Source organism: Triturus cristatus, chromosome 8, assembly GCF_964204655.1.
Source record: "Triturus cristatus chromosome 8, aTriCri1.1, whole genome shotgun sequence".
In the NCBI taxonomy this organism is placed as follows: Eukaryota; Metazoa; Chordata; class Amphibia; order Caudata; family Salamandridae; genus Triturus; species Triturus cristatus.
Genome location: NC_140591.1, coordinates 1,183,459,138 through 1,183,480,523, shown reverse-complemented (window position 1 = coordinate 1,183,480,523; position 21,386 = coordinate 1,183,459,138). Strand labels below are relative to the sequence as shown.

Below are 21,386 nucleotides of genomic sequence, written 5' to 3'. Positions count from 1 at the left end.
GACCATGGCCAGGTATGGAAGGAGGAATATTGGTCGGTAGTATGCAAGTTTGGCTGGGTCTGCTGAAGGCTTCTTCAGGAAGGCATTGATGGCTGCTTGCTTTCAGGCTTCTGGGAAAGTGGATCTGTCAATGGAGATGTTGTGGAGAGGGGTGAGGAATTTGCTGATAGGAGTTGAGCCTTTGTTGAAGGCGTGGTGGGGGCAAGAGTCAGACAGGGCTCCAAATCGGATGTCCTCCATTAATTCTGTGGTTTCCTCAGTGGTAATAGGATTCCGGAAGACTTATTGATAGGGTGATGGGGTCTGGTTGAAGTTGGTGTAGATGTGTAATTACGGGTGTGTTATGAGAGATGTAAGTATTTTTTTTAAATCATGTCTAAGTATCTGGTATTCTGTTGTTTGTCTCCTCCTTTTTCCCAAGATGATGACATAATAATTTAGCAAAAGGTTTTCCAAGACGACTCAGCATCCCGTATGCGGTATGAAGTTCGCTCTTGACCACACGCCAGGCTGTACTGCTGCACAAGATTTCACCTACGTATACCATGACCCCCTTCTATATTACACCATAAGAGCTTCCCTCTTCTGAGGGTTATAGAATACATCTCCATCTTCAGTGATAGTGCTGTGAGGAGGGGCCCAATGATGAAGCATGCATCCCTAGGGTTAGTGAGGACTTACACCATTGGAAGTATAGGACCAGCTAGTAGTACATACACAATAGTCGCCCCCTAGCCCCCCCCCCCCCTTTTCTTCACCAGTTCATAAGGGGCCCCTCACCATTAGCACCTTTTGTGACTTCATTGAAAAAGGAGGCTGTGCTTCTTGTTCTCTCCTCCCTTTTCCCCTTTACCGTAGATGCAGTTTATAAGTCCTCACCCCAGAAAGGACTTGAACTTCTGAGTTGGAGTACCTGTTCTAAACACAGTAGCGCCGCTTTATCTTAAGATCTTTAACTGGATCCCCACATTGTTGCTTATTGGTATGACGCAAGGGCCCTTGGGAGACAGCCTAATTTCTGTAGACCAGCTTTCCTGAATGGCTGTAAGTATAGTTGCTGTGTCTAATGTGAGTTCTCCGATGTCTAATGTTCTCACAGGGATTGGAATCAACACAAGACTCCTGCAAACAACCAAACTTCCCAGGCATTACTTTTTCCCCCCCAGTCGCACATTTTTATGGTTTAAATCTTTTATTAGTTTTCGAATAAACAACAAAAAGACCCCCAGCTCCCTGAGGACAGTGCAATACGCACATCTAATGTTGCAAGTAAGAAAATTACAAAAGTAAGATGCGCGGAGCGGGTCTACAGAGAAAAACAATAAGTGGGGGTAGGGAACACAGAACAAACCTGAACACAGAGGTCGCACATTTTTAGTACAAAGCTTGGCTCAGGACTAGAATTGAGTGGTCTTCTCATTGTCCTGCTAGAACTGACTGCCCCCCCTCTCCCTACCGTTTATCTCGTAGCCCAGTTAACACTTCCAGAACCTACATTTCTACTCCACTGCCTCTGTACTGTACTTTGTTCCAATATCTCCACTCTTGTGGTCAACCTACCCTACTGCTTCATCCCTTGTCTGCTATCGCTCCCTGCCCCTTTTCTATGCTGTAACTTGCCTTGTTTCCTTTATGGGCTCAGCAGTGCATCACAGTACATTGCAGCAATTGTTATGCTGTTTCTTTACCACGTCATAGTTCTTACAGGGTGCTGACGATGCTTGAATATATCCGCGCTCTCCATCCCAGAAAACTCCTAACAACCAGATCAGTCAGCCACAGTCCAAACAACCACAGATCTCCTCTGCCTGGTTATCCAGAGACGCAGACTCATCCCCTCACAGATGACCCTCCCTGACACTCATACTTACACACAGACTAAACCATTCCAACGTATTTACACGTAGAGGTATAAGCAACACCAATCAATATACCCATAGATCACCAGAACCGAAAGACAGAGACAACAATAGATCCTGAACAAAAAGAATATATATCAAACAACTATATTGCATGCTGTTATTCTGAGTCTGTGTTGGTAAAAGTATTTTTTTTCTGTTAAAAGATGCTAACCATTCACCCTTTTCTGTAAAGGGCCATTTTAGCCTCGTGCCTCCTAAAAGAAAAACTCAACATTCTTGGGAAATTAGGATGCCTGCTGAGCTGCGCCGGCTCCATTGTGCTCACGATACACTCTCCGAAGTCTAATAATGTCACATCTCAGATGGAACTGGAAGAAAAGCTGGCTGATCCAGGTATTCTGCTTCATTGGTTCGATTTGATATTACCTGTTTCTAGGTGGAGCTGCATGTTACATTTCATTGTAGGACAGTTTTCTTTCCCATTAACAAATTTTGAGGCTACAAAATAACTTTTTTGTTACGCTACCGTGCCTACTCTACTTAAAAGAGAGGCAATGGCATGCTTTCCACTCTATAATCTCGAAAAACATAGTCGGCGCGCTATTGGGTCCTGGCGTACATTTGATCATAACAATATACATACAGCCCTCACTAACTCTTTAAGCTTCAAACGGGCAGATTTTATTAATCATGTTTATAAGATATCATTTCTTTTTTGTGCTTATTTGATATTTACAAATATCAGCAAATAGATGTACCCATCAATGCTTTTTACACAAACATACAGGTATATTATTTTTGTGTGAATCTTTTTTGAGTCATAACAAAAAACATAAATAATACATATAAAGTGCCATAAGCATCGTTTTTAGAAAAATATCTTTTTATTGCAGTTCAAGAAAAAGAAACAAATGACAGTAGCAATCATCTTAATCAGCATATGTTCACAATTCACATATCATGCATATATCTTGACAGCCATCTTCTTATTATACTGTGTTATTTGTCCCTCTCCCATCTCACAGAGCTCCACAATGTAGCTATTTTATTTTGTCCTTAGTCGTCCCCGGATGGGGGGTTCCTACTAACAGGTAGGCAGAGCATCCCCCTACTCTTGTTCCATCTCCCCCAGATCTTCGTCCATTTTTGTGGACAGCCTCTTCCCTCATAGACCAACTTCTCCGCCTGCATACACCAGTCCATGTCGGTTTCCCAGTCCCGGAATATAGGCTGAGAACCCACCTTCTGTTTTTTTGCTATATTGCACTCGGATACCATAAAGCCCAGTGTGACCCATGATCATTCTCCAACCATTAGGTCTGTTTTCCCCTATGATGTTTAGTAAACACCATTGGGGTGAGGCCTCTACGCCTTTCCCACACCGTGTCAACATGCAAGTAACAATCATCTTCCAGTATTCTCGCATCCTTGGGCAGTCCCACCAAAAGTGTAAACCCGTACCTTCTTGGCCACAACTCTTGGGGCCTTGTGCTTAGTCAAGTTTCCACAGGGACCAACTTGTAGTCTCTCTGACATTAACATAGTTAAACAAACAAAAATTACATCCAAGTAATAAAAGAAACGTTGTTTTTGAAGACTCTATTCTAGATAATGTCCAAATTGATTGTTTCTGCTAGTCCAGAATAATGTATGGATAACTGCAGTCTATTGTAGCTTGTTTCACCTAATGAAGTCCCAAATGAGGGTGATTTATTAGTGCATGAATGTAATAAAGAAGTCAAATGCTGAGCTGTAAATGGATCATCCTCATGTGTTCAGATGGCTCTAATCCTCAAATTTCCTATGCCTTTTGATCTCCAAAATAGTGAGACAACTGTTTATGGAGAGCTTCATCTGTGCCCAAATCTTGCGGTGAGGCAGAAACTTGTGTATTAGGTAATTCTTTATTATTGTGCTGAATACTAGACAGAAAAACCTTTTGTGGGAGTTGTCTGGAGCACTTTTTGTATGGAGAAGGCGCTTTGATACTTATCTGCACCATTGTTATTGTACTGCCATTATGGAGGCCTTCCATGTTAAATATTATTTTTCAAAGACTGCGCTGTTTGTGATCAGTTTGGAAAAGTGGGGTCTCGCTTTACTTAAGGTGTCCCAAGTTCTCCACTCATTGCTTATCTGCTGCATGTGCTCGGCTTGTATCCCTGCGTCAATGTCTCGCTGTTAGTGTTTCATTTGCACCCGTGCGTTGTTGTGTTCATATATACATTTGAGACATCAAGGGAGGAGAAGAGGCAACGCGCAGGGAGCACTGGTACGCACAATGGGAAGCGCTTAGTTTATTTTGCTTATGTTTCTATGTCTGCAGCTGACAGTGCACGTGGAGGGGGGTGTATGTGGGCATGGTCTAGGAGGCTGTGCATTACAAGAGCATGCCAGACTGGTGGTTGGAAATATAACAACTCACCCACACTTTATACAAACTCAGCATCAGCAAGAGTTCCAACAAGAAAGGGGCAAGGGATCAATGCATTGTAGAGTCCTTCAACATGGCAAACAAAAATGTCTCGGGAACCTGAGTAGTCCTTTTGGATGGTTTTTACCCCGACTAGAGTATCTCCTGGGGCAAGGATGAAGGGCTTGTCTTCAGATGGCTCACCAGGGAAGGAGTCTTCACAGTGACTATGAAGAGGACCTGCTCATCCTTTTTTCCAAGGAAAGAACTCCCAGAAAGGTCCAGGCTCGTAGCACCCAGAGGCTGTATATTTCAGGGATTATGTCTCGATGAGAAGCCAGTCAATTTACCAGGACCCCTATGGTAATTCTTGAACCATAAAATATGATTGGTCACGGTCTCTCCGGTAAGGGCAGTGATCTTGGTTCCTTTGATAGCTTTTTTTTCCCTCAGTGGGGTTATCTCAAATGACATGCACAACTTGTAGTTCAAGTGACCATCTCAGGATGGAACCTAATCTACTACTCCTATGGTTGAGAGTTTTGCCCATTGTTACATTGGTGCCTTTGCGTTGTTCTAACTCTGTTGTCCACAACGGTTGAGCAGCTATGATGCGTATCATGGTCATTTAGACCCGCCACTACATACTTTAGCCATTGAAGAGGGTTTAGCCTGGTAGTTGCTCATAACCAGGTATACTGTTGATGCTTGGTCTTCAGCAAGAAATACCAGTTTCCTAATTGGCCTTGAATTCTATAGCTCCGTCTGTTGGTTCTTGACACATATTGTTCAGACTGTTAGTTCCTTGTACAGTTGCAAGAGCTACTTCCATATGTTCTATGTTTGTCTTTGACAGCAGTTCTGTACACCTTGCTTGCACCGCCTTTTTCTGCAGCAAGCAGAATGATACTGCAATATGTAAAATGCCTCTCCTTAGTTTGGATGAAAGACTGCCTTGAATTACATGGGTTCAGATCTCTTTGTCATGATGTGTCCCGTTGCATGTGTTCACTAGGGCCCTTATGTATGTACTCGTTCCCCAATAGACACAATGGGTAGAAACCTTTGATAAGTTAGGCCTTAGATCCCTTAATCTAGCATGGGCTGTCCTGAGGGCCTGACCAGGATCTCGGCAAGCTTGGTAATGTATAACATTTGTATAATTGGTGTTCGCTGGTGATGCAAAGTGCAGGTCTAGGGCCGTAAGTGCGGCTCCTTAACCATCATCACCCCCTTGGTTTGGCCGAGTCAGGAAAGTCTTCTGCAAGTCTTCACTTGCCTAATGGAGTATGTGGAGGTCATCAGGCTGTTTCATCCAATTCTTTATGGTTGATGGTAGTTTATGAAATGGGGAAGCACTGTACTTGAGCAAAGGCGGGGAGCGTGTTCTTTGCCAGGCTGTTTTACAGTGCAGTCAAACCCCTCCTCCTGTCCTCAGCCATGCATGAGTTTCATGCTGATGCATCCCATCTCTCGTAATGGTGGACGGGCCACAGAAAGCTTGAGCCAGGTTCTGGGCTTTGGTTTAACTTGTGGTCCTCTTGGAAGCTCAAGCACCAAACAAGACGAGCTTTCATTGGAGGCAATATGTCCCAGTGGCTACAGTGTGTAATCATGTAACATGGGTAACCAAGTTTGAATCTTGCCTTGGGTTGCCATCCTTCGAATCTTGCCAAATCTTTGTGTGCTGAACTGTGTCTGTTGGGAAGCGCTCTTATGGGCAAGGTTTGCGCTATGTACAACTGCCATCATTAAAATGTGAATTCTACCTGGAACCCGCGCTCTTGTTTCATTCTACAAGAATTCAGGACATGTCAGAAAGAGCTAATCATCTAGTGGCTGAATGCACAGTGTGAAACTGGAAAGCCTCGGACAAATCCTGACTTGCTGCTTGGCCAAATTGTGTGAGCCTAGGCAAATACTGTATATCACCAAGCCCCCTTTTTGTTTATTGTCACATGAGAGCACCTTCAAATATGTGTGTTCAGAGCATACACTGTACAAAAACATCTTGACTTTAATTTAATATTCTATAATTACTCCATCTATAATAGGAATCTAGACTACATTTAGGGTATATATCACCCCGCTGCACCTCTTAGTTAACTAACAGCATTGTCATCAGTGCGAGGCAGGAAAGCTTTTCAGTTCCTGTGTAAAAAATAAATACTTCTCAAATAATCTGTTGTAGTGAGGTGAAATGCTAATGCATGAAATATACTTTTTTTTATATATATATTGACGACACTGTGTCATATTCTAAAATGATCTTTGTTGCCAAATATTTTCAAGATCCAGCTCGGCCAAAGGCTCTTAGAATCAGAGCCGACTGTAGGCTCCACTCTGGCCTAGCTTCCTCTGTTTTTTGTTTTTTTTTAATAAACACATTTTATTGATTTGTATTCTGAGACAACAAAAGTAAAACAAAAATTGCTTCCCAATCAAACCCATCTCCTCACCCTCCCCCAGTCATGGACAATTATGAGAAATCTGGGGCAACTGCTGGCCCACCTCCGGCATAGAAGACAAACCGTAATACTCCCACCATTTACCCCAAGTTTTGTGAAATTTCCAAGGACAGTCCCAAGCGAGGTAGATTGATTCTTCCTGATGGCGCACCAATCCATGCCGGATCTCCACAGCGCCAGGCTAGGTGGTTTTGGTCATTTCCAGTTTCTTGCTGTGTCTCTTTTAGCCACCAGCTTAGCCAGTCCCGCCAGCGTTCCAGCGTTCTATCGTTCAGGATTGCCCCAAACTCAACTCTCCCTGTTAATTTGTTGGCTCGCCTACCTCTAATCACTCTGTTGTGGAGTCTTTGACCCAATGTATATTGATCAGTGCCAGTGCTCAGCTGAAATGTGTGAAGACTTAAGAGATGACATGCACATACTTATTGGGCAGGACGGTGCAGTCACAAGGTACTCAACTTCTATGTGTGCGAAAAAGGCAGCTTTAATGAATAAGGCACGCATTGCACAACATCGCCCTTGACTCTTTGCTTTACTGTTTAAAACACGCCTCACTAAACATTATAAAATCCCTATCCACATGTCTTCCAATCCCTAAAAAAACAAACCCAACAGACCTCCCAATCAACAACGTGCATAAACGTTTAACCCCTTCCACGCGGGGGGGGGGGGGCAGTGGAGCTGAGCTCGTCACGACCCCGCCCACTGATTGATTCTCCCGCACAGGTGGGGAATCAACCGCGCGTGGGCGGGCCACAACGGTTATGACGAGCCCAGCTCGTCATGAGCACAGCTCCACTGTGCCTTATGAAGAGCTGGGCTCGTCATGAGCACCGAAGCGGTCAAAACTATCAACATTGCGCCTAAATTTTCTGACTGTAATGTCAACCTTACCGCCCACCCCCAACCTCCCTCCTGAAGCTACTTTGCCCCCCAACTTTTAATCAAACTGTTTTTGAGCTTAAACCTCCAGCAACCCTGCAAAAGCACTTCCTCATCAGCGACAACCCCTATACGACTCTGACCCTCCCTTCGCACCTGATCCATCGCTTCCAACCTCTCCCCTACACTCCCTTTGTAATTAAAGTCTGACGAAAGGGTCAGGAACTAACTCTCCTTAAACCACTATGCCGCTTTTCCACTAATAAATTGGCACCTATTGTGCGAACCACCAGTTACCCCCTAAGCCAGAGGTCTTAAAACTGGGTGGTGGGCCTTTTTGGGGGGGCCTTAAGTGACCTCAGTCTCTGGCCAAGAGAAGCATCATGCTTTGTTTTAAGTGTTACAAACATGAGCGGCAGTAAGCCACCTTATAATGGGTCATTACTAACAACTTTTTTCATTTATAACCTAATTGGGAGTATTTGTAAAAAGGGGTAACGGAGCTTAATTTCAATGTTTAAATATGTTTAGACATATTTAAACCTTGCCAAATAAGCAGAATAATTGTGAAAAAAATTCGAGGGGGGCAATGCCCTACACTCCTCCGTCATGTGACTCTCCTTCAATAGGGCCTCACAGTCCTCTGGACTGCGCCACCACATGGGAGCAGATCTCCAAAGTTGGCTGCCCCCAAGCCGCCCTTGTACACACTGCTCGCTGGGTGGGCTTTGAGGGCACAAGTCTTAAAAAAAGAAGTGGGGGGGGTTAACCATGTTAGACAGTATGCAGGTGAAATCATAACATGTGCCACCACAGGGCATGATGTCACGATGCGTTACATTGCACGTGACATCACTGGAACTGACCTCACGGAAAGTGACATCACAAGAAGTGCCATCAGATATTAAGACCTCACGCATATGTTTATCAGGTATATCATGAATACATTTAAGCGCATTATGAGATTTAACAAATTAGATCTGGCATTGGGATTGTGCCAAAAAAAGTAGCGCAAACCCGATGCAAAATCTGGGCCTCACGTAATACATATACGTAATACATTTATTCAAACAAAAGGAGGCCTGGTGGCCCCTTAACTTCAGCCCTACTAGAGGCGAAAAATGCTCACTCCCTGCCTGCACGCTGCTGTTGGGAATTGAAAGCAGACAAGGGGCAGGCGCTGCTGAACGTGTCCGGTGTCTGAAAATTACACAAGGACAAGTTCAGCATATTTCTTTGGGGCCCAACTTCTTGGCAGTGGGAACGGCTTCCACCCTGTCTAAAGAGTCGGTGGACACGGTGTACCTGCGTGTACCCCCGACTCGTTATAATTTCCCGAGTGCTCACGCATTAAGCTGTCAGTGCTTGCTGGTGTGCGCTTGACCACCGGCGCCGGCAGCGCCTTAAACGCATCTACGCCAATTAGCTTCGAGTGGAAGGGCTGCTGGTGTATCTCGGAATGCGCCAAAACTTGAGAGGGGCCAGTAGAGGGCAGCAAAAATCTATTTTTTTTGCCTTGCTTTTTATCAACCCACTTACGCTACTACCCATCTGGTGACTTCCTTTCGTGTCCCCTTACTAACCCGTAAAAAGATCTGTCTGTTGCATCCGTATCTTTACCTTACCGTCTGGTCCTCCGTTCCCCCGCCCTCCTTTAGTTCGACATACTTTATTGAGGCGGCTGATGGGGTCGTCTGCCTGCAGACCCTTCTGTTTTTCAATTCGCTAATGGTCTTTCTTCTGCTGCCCCGAAAGCGGAGTTGGTGGCGGGGGTGGGTGGGTTGCGACGTTTAGGTTTGGGGTTACTAGCCTGTACAACCTTTGGACGAGGCTGTCTGTAAGAGTCATTCGATAGGAAGAGAATCGAGGTAACCGTGATTTGGCACTGGGGAAGGACACGAGTGGAAAGTGAACACTGAAGCTGAAATACGAGGAAGGCGTTTTGAGATTCTCGAGTGACAAATTTAAAATCATTTGGCAGCGACCTGCAAGTGGTGACATTTTTCAAACATCCATCAATGCAAAGTAACAGGGTGACGATTGCAAATGATAAATGCATATTTCCTATTTCCAGGAAAGCACATAGAAGTAGGTTACTGTTTTTACAATGGTCATGCTTATAGATATATGATACAGGATAATTTCGATTATTGTAATTATTTCTAGTTTTTAAAAAACATTTTTATTGAGTTTTGCAAGACAAACAGCCAAACATTTCCTTGATTGAGTTTGCTGTCATCCCAATAAAGTGCAACAGAATGTACATACATACATTTCGTAATACACGCCACCTTAGTCCACGTATTGCACGCAGAGGCGTAGCTAGACCTTGTGGCGCCCGGGGCTATCACTCAGATTGCCGCCCCTGGAGGTGGGGGGGATTCTGGGAAAAAGGACGGCGAGCACTTGAAAGAGGTCCGAGAGACACGTAGTATCGCCGCTAATAGTTACCTCGATCATGCAAGTTACATGCACAGACATGACACGGTCCAAGGCTACACAGTTGAATACACCGGTGACCGGCAGTACAAAGGAGAAAACACAGACTGCATGATCTATCTGGGGACTCAGAAAAACCGCATGTGACATCCATGAGAGAGCTGCGTGAACGAATACCTGGTAATCCCCTCAGCACAATACAAACATGCATATACATGACACTGTTTGGAGATCCATCATCTACAGCAGACATTAAATGACCAAATATCATGGTCCCCCCAATTAACTGGTTTTATTTTAGCTTCTGTGTCTATTAGTTAATAGAAAGCTTTTCAATTGCATGAAAGAAAACAACGACTAAACGCAATCTATCTATCTATCTGTCTGTGTGTCTGTCTGTCTGTCTAACTATCGATCTATCTATGGACAAAGTGTAATCTATTATTTGTCAGCAATGTTCTGGATGGGAGGGGAAGTGATTTACAAGAAGCAAAGCCTCAAGTGTGTCATGAGGACTATTCCCTAACTCAAAATTGGTAGTACATAACAGGTTACCCTTTGCATACTTTATGTACGACTTATTTAGTAGTTATAAACAAATACATTTATATATAATAAAAATTTAAGAGGAGATAGTGGATTAAATCCGTACAGTGAGATGCAGGCACACTGAATAGGCCTTGTGAGCATCAGCAAAGATTGTATACTCTAAAGACATAGTAGCAAATAATCTCTGAGGAAGAAGAGTGTTTTTTTCCACATTAGATGGGTTGCTCTATGGCAATAACATAAAATCTGATATTTTTTCTGTGGTATAAAATGGGAGTGGGTGGAGGGCATGCATGTATTAGTATACATTCTCCCCAGAAGCATATTTAATTTAGCCACATTAATTTTCACTGTCAGCATAGATCTATATATTGTTCCACTAACATAGATGCCCATAGATATATACCTAAATACCCTTTCTCTTTACTTATACATACATATGTACACATCACAAGCGCAAATGCACATTAATATACTGCTATTGATTGGTATTTATATGAAACCTGTTGCCTATTGTGAATACGCACTTAGGCAACCGTTCTCTTCTGCTTCAGAGTCCAAACTAGTTCTGCTTCAGACTCAACACAAAATGGCTTCAGTTTCTGCTAAATTATATAAACATTCAAAACACAAAACGGATACCTGGCTCCGTGCTGTCTTAGACTCCTATTACTAATGGAGTAACAAACAGACTACTTTTTTATCCGTTCAAATTGAATTTTTATTAAACCATTCCTTTTTTTAAAAGTCTTTAGATTGATCGGAAAAAGTTTTTGAAATGACTGTAAAAGAAACACCATTTCCTCAAACTAACACACAAAACACAACACATATGTAAAACAATTCACAATGGCCTACAATCATGGACATAAATGGACATACACACAATACAAAATTACTTACAACAAATTACAAAAACAGAAAAATCATCTGCTCGTTACTCCATTAGTAATAGGAGTCTAAGACAGCACGGAGCCAGGACCTGGCCCCGGTCCTTTGGGCTTAGCCCCTACAGTATTTTGAATTTTTATAAACAAGCATTTGCAATGCAATAGGTCTCGCATTTACGCGAGTTTAAGCTATTGGCATTGTAAATGACAATGCCTTTTATTACTGTTAAAAACTAAAACACAGGAGGAGCCAAGATGGCGACCGGGACGGCAGCGTAGGCTCCCGGCTCCGTGAACCTCCTCATCCCGCACAGATATCCTGCATGTGATCCTCAGCCTGCGCTACATGCCCGTGTTGGTCATTGAGAGCGGCAACCGATCGTGTGATCCTGAAGTTTCTGGCGGCGGTACCGTCTGAGAAATGTTCGTTTGAAGTTTGCGGCCTGTGCAGCCCTGGAGCCGGGACCTCGGGTGGACAACATGGCCGGGCGGCAGTTCAACAACAGCGGCCATTGGTGACCGGGTGGAGTCGGAATACCGAAGCGGAGCGAATATTGGCCTGAATCTCGCTGTGGTCGCTCCTACCATCGAGCGTGGCGTAACGGGTGCATACCCGGGGTGACGATTCCAGGGTCTTTCGGCGATTGCCTGGGCCCTCGCCAGTGAACTGATCGGACGCGGCCTGTGGCTCGTCCCGATTTGCGCGGGCTGCTCCCGGTTTTCGCGGGCACTGGCCCAGGAGGAGAACGACTGTTACCTGTGACCACACACTGGATGCATATTTTGCCTGCCTCCGGAACCCTGTTTGCAGTGACATGGAACTTGATGCGCTTGTGCCTGAGTCCCGGTTCCCATCTGGGGTGGCCCTGCCCTGCGGCCATCTTGATGGGTTGGACTCTATCATCCTGTACATTGGGTCACAGCAAGATTGGGAGTGTGTGGCGCAGAGGAGCGTAGCGGAGCGAGCGCAGGGGGCTGTGCTGGGGTACGGTGACCTTCTCGACGCTCTCGGAGCCCTTCATTCCACCCTGGTTCACGGCGCCCGGGTATTGGGGAGGAAGCTGGATGGTATTGCGTCAGCGTCGGAACAGTTGCGGTCTGCCTGTCCCCAGGTACACAAGGATCTGCTTCACCCTACACAGGAGGAAAGTAACGTGACCGCCTCTGTGAATAAGGGACAGCTGGAAATTTCGGACACTGTGGCAGCGTGTGGTCGGCTGGCTGTGGGGTCGGCCTGTTCCGGAGATTTTGGACTTGAGCGGAAGGTGGTGACTTTGTCCCATGCGCGGCCTCCGGCGACCCAGGCGATCTTCCCGCAGCGGTCGCCTGCTCTGGCTGATTCCTCCTTCCTGGACCTTGTGTGCGGCGCAGGCCCTGGGGCAGTACTGGGAAAGGTGATCTTCCATGACGATGACTGTGTTGGTGTTCAGAGACATCCTCCCTACATGTGTGTGTCCCTTCCTGGTCTTCTTTGGATGCTCCTCTTCCTTGTAACTTTGGACATGATAATGGGTCGCTGGGTATGCATTGGTGGATTCGCAAAGCGTGGCCAAGGATAAGGCTGATCCTTCAGAGGTTGTCATTTAATAGGCGGGCGGGCTTGGGGGTTGTGTGCTCTCACGGCATAACTGATAGTGTAGTCTGTGAATAATGCTCCCCATTTCTCTTAGACATGGTCGAATTTTTGTTGTTTACTGTTTGTTTTGGGGAGGAATATATTGTGCGGGAGGGAGAAGCCAGGGGCATGGTTGAAGGCCCTCCTCCAGTTTATTACTATTCTCTCCCCTTCTCTGTTAGGGGGGGTTTCCTCTCTTTCCCCTTTTTCTCTGTTTCTTCTATATTTCGGGTTTGGTTCTGGGGCGACAGGCACACTGCGGGGGGGGGGGGCCGTAGTCATCTGCAGAGGTGCAGGGTGGGGGGTTGGGGGGGGGCTTCTTTAGTTCCTTACTTTGTTCCTATGGCCTCCTTTTTCTTCTCTTATTCTTCTTTGTCTTTCTTTTCTGGGGTCAGTACGGTAGGTTTCCTTCGTCGCCAATCATTGTTTTTTATTTGTGCATCAATTTCCGTGATGTCTTCTGGGTACTAGGGCAGGGGACTGCAGGCGCAAACGGCTCGTGACACTCCTCCACATCCTGAACCTCCTGTTTCAGCGCCATTGACTTGATAGATTGCTGTTCATTGTTGACGTTCACTACTCTGCCTGCCATTTTTCGCTGCTGAGAACTTGATTGGCACCTGATCCTTCTATCCCTTATTGTAAAATGAAAACCTTTTATATCCTGGTTTCCCCTTTGGGCTGTTCGCTGGACTAGAGTATACTAGCATGGAGAATCTGCTTCCCGAGGTGCTGCGTGTGATTAAGATTTGCTTGCTGTTACTTTAACTGCTTAGCGGCCGGCCCCGAGGGTTGTAGGCCCATACTTGTCTTTGGTTGCAATGTCAATAAAGGTTTTTCAAAAAAAAAAAAAAAAAAACTAAAACACAAATAAAAAGCTCTGTTATTTGCAATGTCAATAGCTCAAACTCGCGTAAATGCGAGACCTATTGCATTGCAAATGCTTGTTTTATAGGACTTGTCTGTGAACTGTCTGCCACTCTGCCACTCACTCAAGATCCTTTCTTCCCCTCTGAAAACCGTTTAGCTCATACCTCACTCAGCCTCCTGTACTCCAGCAGCCAGGGTATCTATGGCAGGGGTTGGCTAGCACTGACAAAGTCAAAAGCTGGTAGTCAGCTAGAAACCTAATGGTTTTGACAGTGCTTGTTTTTAATAAAGCATTTTACATCTGGTTTTTGGGTTAAAAATAAGGTTTACATGACCAATGTATCCTGTTACGTGACAAGTAATGTTACTGAACGACAATCTATTACTTTAAGTCTCCAGCCTTACACAAATGAAAATATTTAGCAAATTTCTTTCTATGATAGTGTGTTAGATTCAGTGATAAAACAGACAAGTTCCTTTTTTGTGTTTTAGAACCCCCGTTCCTTTTTTCACAGTGTGCCCTATCGATTTGTTTAAATCTTTCCATATCATTTTTTTTTTTTTATGTGTTTGATTGGATTTTAGTAAACATAAATCCTTTTGCCATGGACATTATCATACATTGTGGTATGGTCAGTAGAATAGGAAGAGCTACACATACATTTGAGAAAGCACAGGCATTGTGGGTTCGGCGATGAGCCATGGACAGGACATGAATTTGTAGCGGTATAATTCACAGATGGATTGAATAAGGGAAAAGCAAAAGTAGAGTACCACGTAACCTCCCCTCACTCATCGTCAACCATGTTAGTTCCACATCCGCCATTCAATCAACATAACGTAATGAAAGTGCGAGTTTTCCCTCCACACCACATGTCATAGGAGTCAACGTACAACACGGTTAACAAGTAGCAGAAGAACTCAACAGGCTGAGAGATGCCGGTGCGTGTCACAACGCGCGTGGCAGGATCAGTGGCGTAACGAAACATGAGGGAGCCCCCCTGCAAAGTACATGGAGGGGCCCCCTAAGGACTCACTCAGAAGCTCTCAGGTCAGGTTACTGTGCTGAGGGGGACCCTGGAGCTCGGGACCCCCCCCCCCCTTGCACTGCGGGGCCTTTGTTACTCCACTTGAAGTAGTACAGCAGGAGTACTCTTTTACAAACTTACCCCACATTATGAATCAGCTCTAAAACATCCAACTCCCTATTGGTAGAGGAGACGTTTTTAAGCATGGGAAAAGTGGGCTCTGACCCAGGGCCCCAGCCTTTAAGGGGGGCCCCTGATAGAACCACCTCTGTTCTGCAGAGTCTTGCCTTGATGGCACTGAATGATTCGTAAACATATTGTTTTAAATACCACTTTCCTTTGCTTTATTTTAAATGCAGGTGATGTGTGTCTATAGCAGACATTTTATAGAGAAATGTGTTTGTTTCATGCAACATCCATAAAATAGTTTCTTTTAGATCAAAACAGGACCTCACATATGCGAAATGGGAGGGTGTCACAGAGATTATTTGCAGTGATATTAGTGTGCTGCTGCTGTGTTATCACATTTAAAACACAGGTCACTATCCCTGAATATTAGATGTAAACATATTTAGAATTTAGATGAGTGTGTCTGTGCACTGTCAGTGGCTTGGCCAAAGAGGGCATGAAAGAGCTGAAATAGGATCATAAATTCAAAACTGTTCCTCACAGGGGCCCCCAACATATGCTTGGCCTAGGGCCCCCCAAATCCTTAAGATGTCTCTGATTGGTAGAAGTGCAAAGAGGGTAGGGGCGGCTCCTCTGTCGCCCCACTTAATTACACCTAAAGCCCCAGAGATGAAAAATAAAATGGTAATTCATTACCATTTTATTTTCCATTCCCGTCCCAAACAGAACTTCAGGATGGGGCAGGGCATGCTGAGTGACATTGGCAGGGAGGAGTGTGTTCTGTCTGCACTGTTTAAAGTGTGCATATCTGTTTGTCCGGCCACCTTGCGATGGCTGACCACACATGCGTGCTTTAAACATCTATAACTCAGCTGTCTTAACAGCTAAGTTAGAGCAAGTGCACGCCTCCAGAGCGGTGTGGTGTGCAGAGAGAGGCTGCTCCCTCTAATCGGGGCGCTGCTCTCATGCTGCATGTGAGCAGTGGCAGGATTGGTCAAGGGAGTTGCAGCATACAGTACCTGGAAGCAGAGGTCCGGAGGCCCTCATGTTAGTGTTTTTTTAAATAATGTTTTCACACGTTACCCCCCCCCAAAATAGATGCCAGCTGCCACTGAAAGAGGGCAAAATACATTTCTATTTGTAAGAATCGTATAAACATATTCCCTGGATATTGTCACTTTATTCCAGTTGTAATTGTTTTGTGCCAATATACACAGGCATGTAAGAGTAAGTACAAGAGTCCTACACGAGTTCTACTCTACGTTCTCCAAACTGGCTATGTGAATAGGCCCCTATAAGTCCACAATGCGCGTGTGTGCCACTTTCTTCAGGCTCTACAACTGTAGCGCTGCACACAGGTGTTGGTCTGTTTGCCTTGACGTTGCACAAGGACTGAGTTCAAATCCTTACACCTCCTTCACTTAGACTCACCAGACCTTATTTCCAAATCTTTCCATTATGTTCTAGGCCATTATTTGCACTTGGCTGACAATTGTCTGGTAGTAGTTTCTTCCTTCCACAGAGATTGGAAAGTGTGTGGTCTTAGCCCGTGCCTCGAAACTGTGTAACTCTTTGTTCCACACCATAGAATAAAACCTGGTGTCAAACCCTATACAAACATCATTGGATATGTGCTGTACATAATACAACTCAGTATATAACATAACGTTTAACTGAACAGGTCCAGCACTTTTCAGCAAATCCGCCTTAGCTTAAGACAGGCAGTGACAGCACCGCTCAGAAGAGAAGTTCTTAAGGTGCAATGCCAGTCGGTTCATAAAACATAGCATGCTTATTTGTAAAGCACACGTTCACCCACACAGGCATGTTGGCACTGAATAACAGATGTTTGTTGACACCCAACTCAATAATACTAATTTTATCAACCTCAGAAGAATGGAAGGCTGAGTGCACCCGCCAGGATTTGAACCTGTGACTATGAGGTCAAACACAGGCCCCTAGAGTGAATGGATGCATTAGTCTACTAAGCCACCAGACCCAGTTTATGAGCCTGTATCCTGTGCAGGGCTGTGAGGTTGAAATGAAATAGGGGTCTATGTAGAGGTGAGGAAAGTTTGCTTTATACTGGTGAACTTTTATCAAAGTTGTTGCTCTGTGAAATTTCCCTATTCGTTTTGACCCGTGCAAAGTTTTTTTGTAAATTCCAAAATAATTTTAAACGCAATTTGTGTGATAACTGCCTAACTGAACCCAGCCAAGCTAGCAGAGGCACGCTGCATTCCTCTCTGCAAGTTCACCCTTTGCTGAGGATTTCTTTCTATGCACAATAATGTATTATTCGGGGAAAGAACACGACTTTGTAAAGAGTGCGTCTGACGCAGAACTTTTTTGATTCGTCCTGAAAAAGGTTTCAATCGTGACAGAAAGTTGCAAAGTTTTCTATACGCCTTTGCGAAAGTTAAAACAAAAAGCAAGCTTTGCAACCTGCACAGCTCTGGTTAAATGAAGGCCGGTCAACACACAGGCACAAAGAGCTGACGCCACCGAGCCTGCTCCATTTTTAGGTCGAGCCTAGAACAGCGCATGCGCTGTTGCTCGAATTTTTGTAAGGGGATTTTCAAAGTGCTGCAGCCGCTGGCCTAAAGCCTGCGTGCATGTGCTCGTGAACGCGCGCAGCCGCCATATGTCTCCGTCACGGGTACTGTACTTCATGAAGGCGCTTTTGCTATAATCGGGCACCGGCGCTTTACTTTTAATGTTAAAAATAAAGCGCCGGTGCCGCGATTATAGCAAAAGTAAACAAATAGATGCTTGTTTCTATTTCTTTACTTTGGTATAATCGCGGCACCGGCGCTTTACTTTTAATGTTAAAAATAAAGCGCCGGTGCCGCGATTATAGCAAAAGTAAAGTAATAGAAAAAAGCATCTATTTCTTTACAAAGAACAAGCATTGGCATAGCCAATAGGTCTCGCTTTTGGGACCTTATAAGTATTTATTTATGCAGCTCAATTTCTTTGGTGCAACAACAACTGTTGCATGGCTAAACACTTACAAGGTCCCAAAGGCGAGACCTATTGGCTATGCCAATGCTTGTTGAGTCTTGCAAAGAAGAAAGCCCCTTCCTATCCCCGGGTAGGTCACCTGAATGAGTAAGTCCCTGCCTCCCATCCTGGCGAGATTGCATTTTAAACAGTAAAAGGTTTTGTGGCAAAATACACTGAAATTGATCGGCACTCACCTTAGAGGGCCCTCAGGGCCCGTCAACGCACGCGATCCCTGAAACATTTCCGCCGTGATTGGAGGTAATTGAGCGGCATTAATCAGTGGCTGTATTTTATTATTAACAGCCCATTGCCAAATAACACAATCCTGACTGGAATAAACGCTGAAAAAGAACACACAGACTCACCTGAGGCCTGGGTGGCCTGCAGCATCAGAGGCAAGCGCGAGCGGGCAGCCGAAGACAGGGCAAGACTGGCTAGCCAGGCAGCAGGGGCTATTAATAATTAATTATGGCCAGGCCGGGGCCACCGCACAGTGACGGTCGGTCTCTTTCTCAGTCTCACTCTTGGTGGGATGCCTCGCCTCACTCGTCTCATCACGCTCATGCGCACTTTTAATTGCGCTTCTGCGCAATGCCCATGACAATGTGGTATGGTCGACACCAGCCCCAACCTATGCCCCACACGCACTTGCGGAGACATCTGCGCGCGCGGCGCGCGCCGCGCACCATAATTAATAAAGAGCCTGGCTCAGAGAGCCCGCCGGGGGTCCGGCGGACATGCGCACCTTTTAATTAATTAAAACGCCGTGCATTGCAGTGCGCACTATTTGAGGCTTGCTTGCTCCGGCGGCCTTTATAATTTATTTGGGGACACTGACACTACTGTAATGACTGACAGTAGTGTCAGTGAGTGTAATAATCCTTTCAATGTTTCGTTCGCGTTTGTCGATTGTACGCACATGTTCGTTAGTGCTCTGTCCACGTTGGTTGTAACACTAACACTTGTTCTGTATCGGTGTAACTTCAGTCTCCGAAAAGCTTCTGTGGGAATTGCAAAACCGACCTCTTTTGCGACAGCAAAAAGATCCGTACATTAAGGGTTCCACCTGACCTCAATACGTTGGGTCTATCTATCACGGCCCAGGCTAGCCCTGCTCCCGCTACCCTCGTGAATACTGAAATAAATGGACGCGGCAACGCCGGCAAGCTTAACACGTATGCGTGAAGCTGGCGGTGGGTGGCTACAATGTCTGAGTGGATTAAAGTTGTTTATCATAGCATTCCAACCCGATTATTGAGAAACGGCCAGTCCTGGGGTCGAGCGTCAAGGAACCCTGCTCCCCAGGAGAGCGGGCAGAGGGCACCTAGCACGGCAAGGCCCGGCTCCCAAGGGCCCCTCCATCACACCCGCGTGACCCATTCCCCCCCCCCCCAAAGAATTGCAAGCCCAGACTGGCATATTGTAGGTACAGGGGTTGGTAGATGCACGAGGCAGTGCAGGAGACGCTGTGCACTCTAGGTGCTGTGGGCATGCTGATCTCTAGCCTGGCGTCTCAGATGAGGCCTAGGTAGGCACAGGCAGGAGTCACCTCATGCGGGCAGAGTCGGGCCGAGTCACTGGTGGCCCCAGTTGCAGCAAAAGTAGGGCCGGGAGAGGTGCGGGCAGGCCACATGCCGTGTGGTAAACGTGGGCGTCTGGAGGAGATACAGCCTCCCGGCGTCCGAAGAGGATGTTTCTGGAGCAGGGACTTTCAAGGCCCGAGTCAAGGGGAGGGGGCAGCCCTAAGTTGTAAATGAGGGTGTGCCTGTAGGCACTTTAACGGATGATTTGGCAGCAGAGGCTGCGTTCGAGGGGGACGGTATGCCTGTCAACCAGGCAGGTGCAGGCAGGGCTGGGGCAGTATCAGGGGTCTGGGCCGGTCAATCCGGCAGGAAAAAGAAGATGGGGATTGCCTGCAGAGACCCCATGTTGTGGAGGGAGTGGGGGTGGCAGAACAGGCTCCGGTGTCAGCAGCTGGGGGTGAGATTACAGAGGTTCAGCATTCGGCAGGGTTGGAGTCAGACTATGTAAGTATCCAAGCGCTATATTTCTTTTTAGCTGAAAACTTGCAAAGAGTTCTAGGCTGACTAACATGTTGATAATACGGTATTGGGAAACAATAAAGCAAGTTCGGTGTGAAGCTTATTTACTTGTGGGTGATTTATGCCTGATTTATGGTGGAGATTAAGTTTATTGTCTCTTTAAATGCTGGCCTGGCGTAGAGAGGAAAGTGGTGTAAGGAACTGGAGACGCGGGTGTTATGTTAAAGTTCAGGGGCCCCTCTGACTCTTGAGGAGCCCTGGCCTCAGCTCCGGTTGTGCTGTCTTTATGGCCAGACAAATGGCTTTACATCTTACTGCTTGCATTTGGAAGTAATAAACACACTGGTTTGCTGAAAGCAGCCGCTTCTAAACGCAAGCAATACAATTTAAGCCATTGATTTATCAGGACATAAACAGCTGCATCCATTCCTTAACATGCAAACATTTTAATGTGAATCCAGTCCACCTGAGACTTACTTGTCGAGATGCAGGTTGCTAATATGTACAGTGACTTTTGTTTTCCGGTGTTGTGTAGGGTTTCAGAGCCCTTCGCCTCACACACATTATACAGAGACAATGGATCCCACACGTATGTAAATCAGTGCATAGGGAATATTACATAAGACAAAGAGGACTATATGGTGCAAGCATCACGTCATACATACTGGTGGTAGGCACTGGGCAGTATAGTCTAAGATTGATTGTTTGGTCTGGAACAGCTCAAACTTATACATTTTAAACATAGCACTGTGGTTGTGTTGACTTTACTAATAAAATGAACCATTTTTAGCAACATTAGGATAATGACTGGAAACAAAAGCATAATGCTCTAACCCATGCCTTGCTGTTTGGATGCAACTCTTTGATGACCCAGTTAATAGCTCTCTCTGCTATGTTAGGCTTGTAACTTTTAAAATGCAAGTACAAAAAGCATCTCTCTGACAAAAGCATTAACTGACCCATTGAGCTATCTACATTCTTTGCACTTTTGTGATCTGCCTGGTACATGTTCTTTGCAGCAGGCATATTAACCCTCTGCACATTACCATTGCCCTGGGCACAGACGTCCAGAATGGGGAAATGGGTGGGCTGTGGGCATATATTAGGTGAAGCGTGAAGGTCTATTGATCACATTATAAATTACAAAAATCCTCTAATTTTTTACATCATAGTGAGTAATAGTACCCAGCACT

At 45.5% G+C, this 21,386-nt stretch overlaps 1 protein-coding gene across 1 annotated transcript in view; it reads left to right on the top strand.

The window, feature by feature from the left end:
* Positions 1-21,386, top strand: part of NIPA1 (NIPA magnesium transporter 1) — a 75,937-nt gene that overhangs the window by 22,969 nt on the left and 31,582 nt on the right. Inside the window, exon 4 of the mRNA XM_085622870.1 lies at positions 2,095-2,255. Coding sequence (XP_085478996.1) covers positions 2,095-2,255 — 161 coding nt within the window. The remainder of the gene's footprint in view (positions 1-2,094; positions 2,256-21,386) is intronic.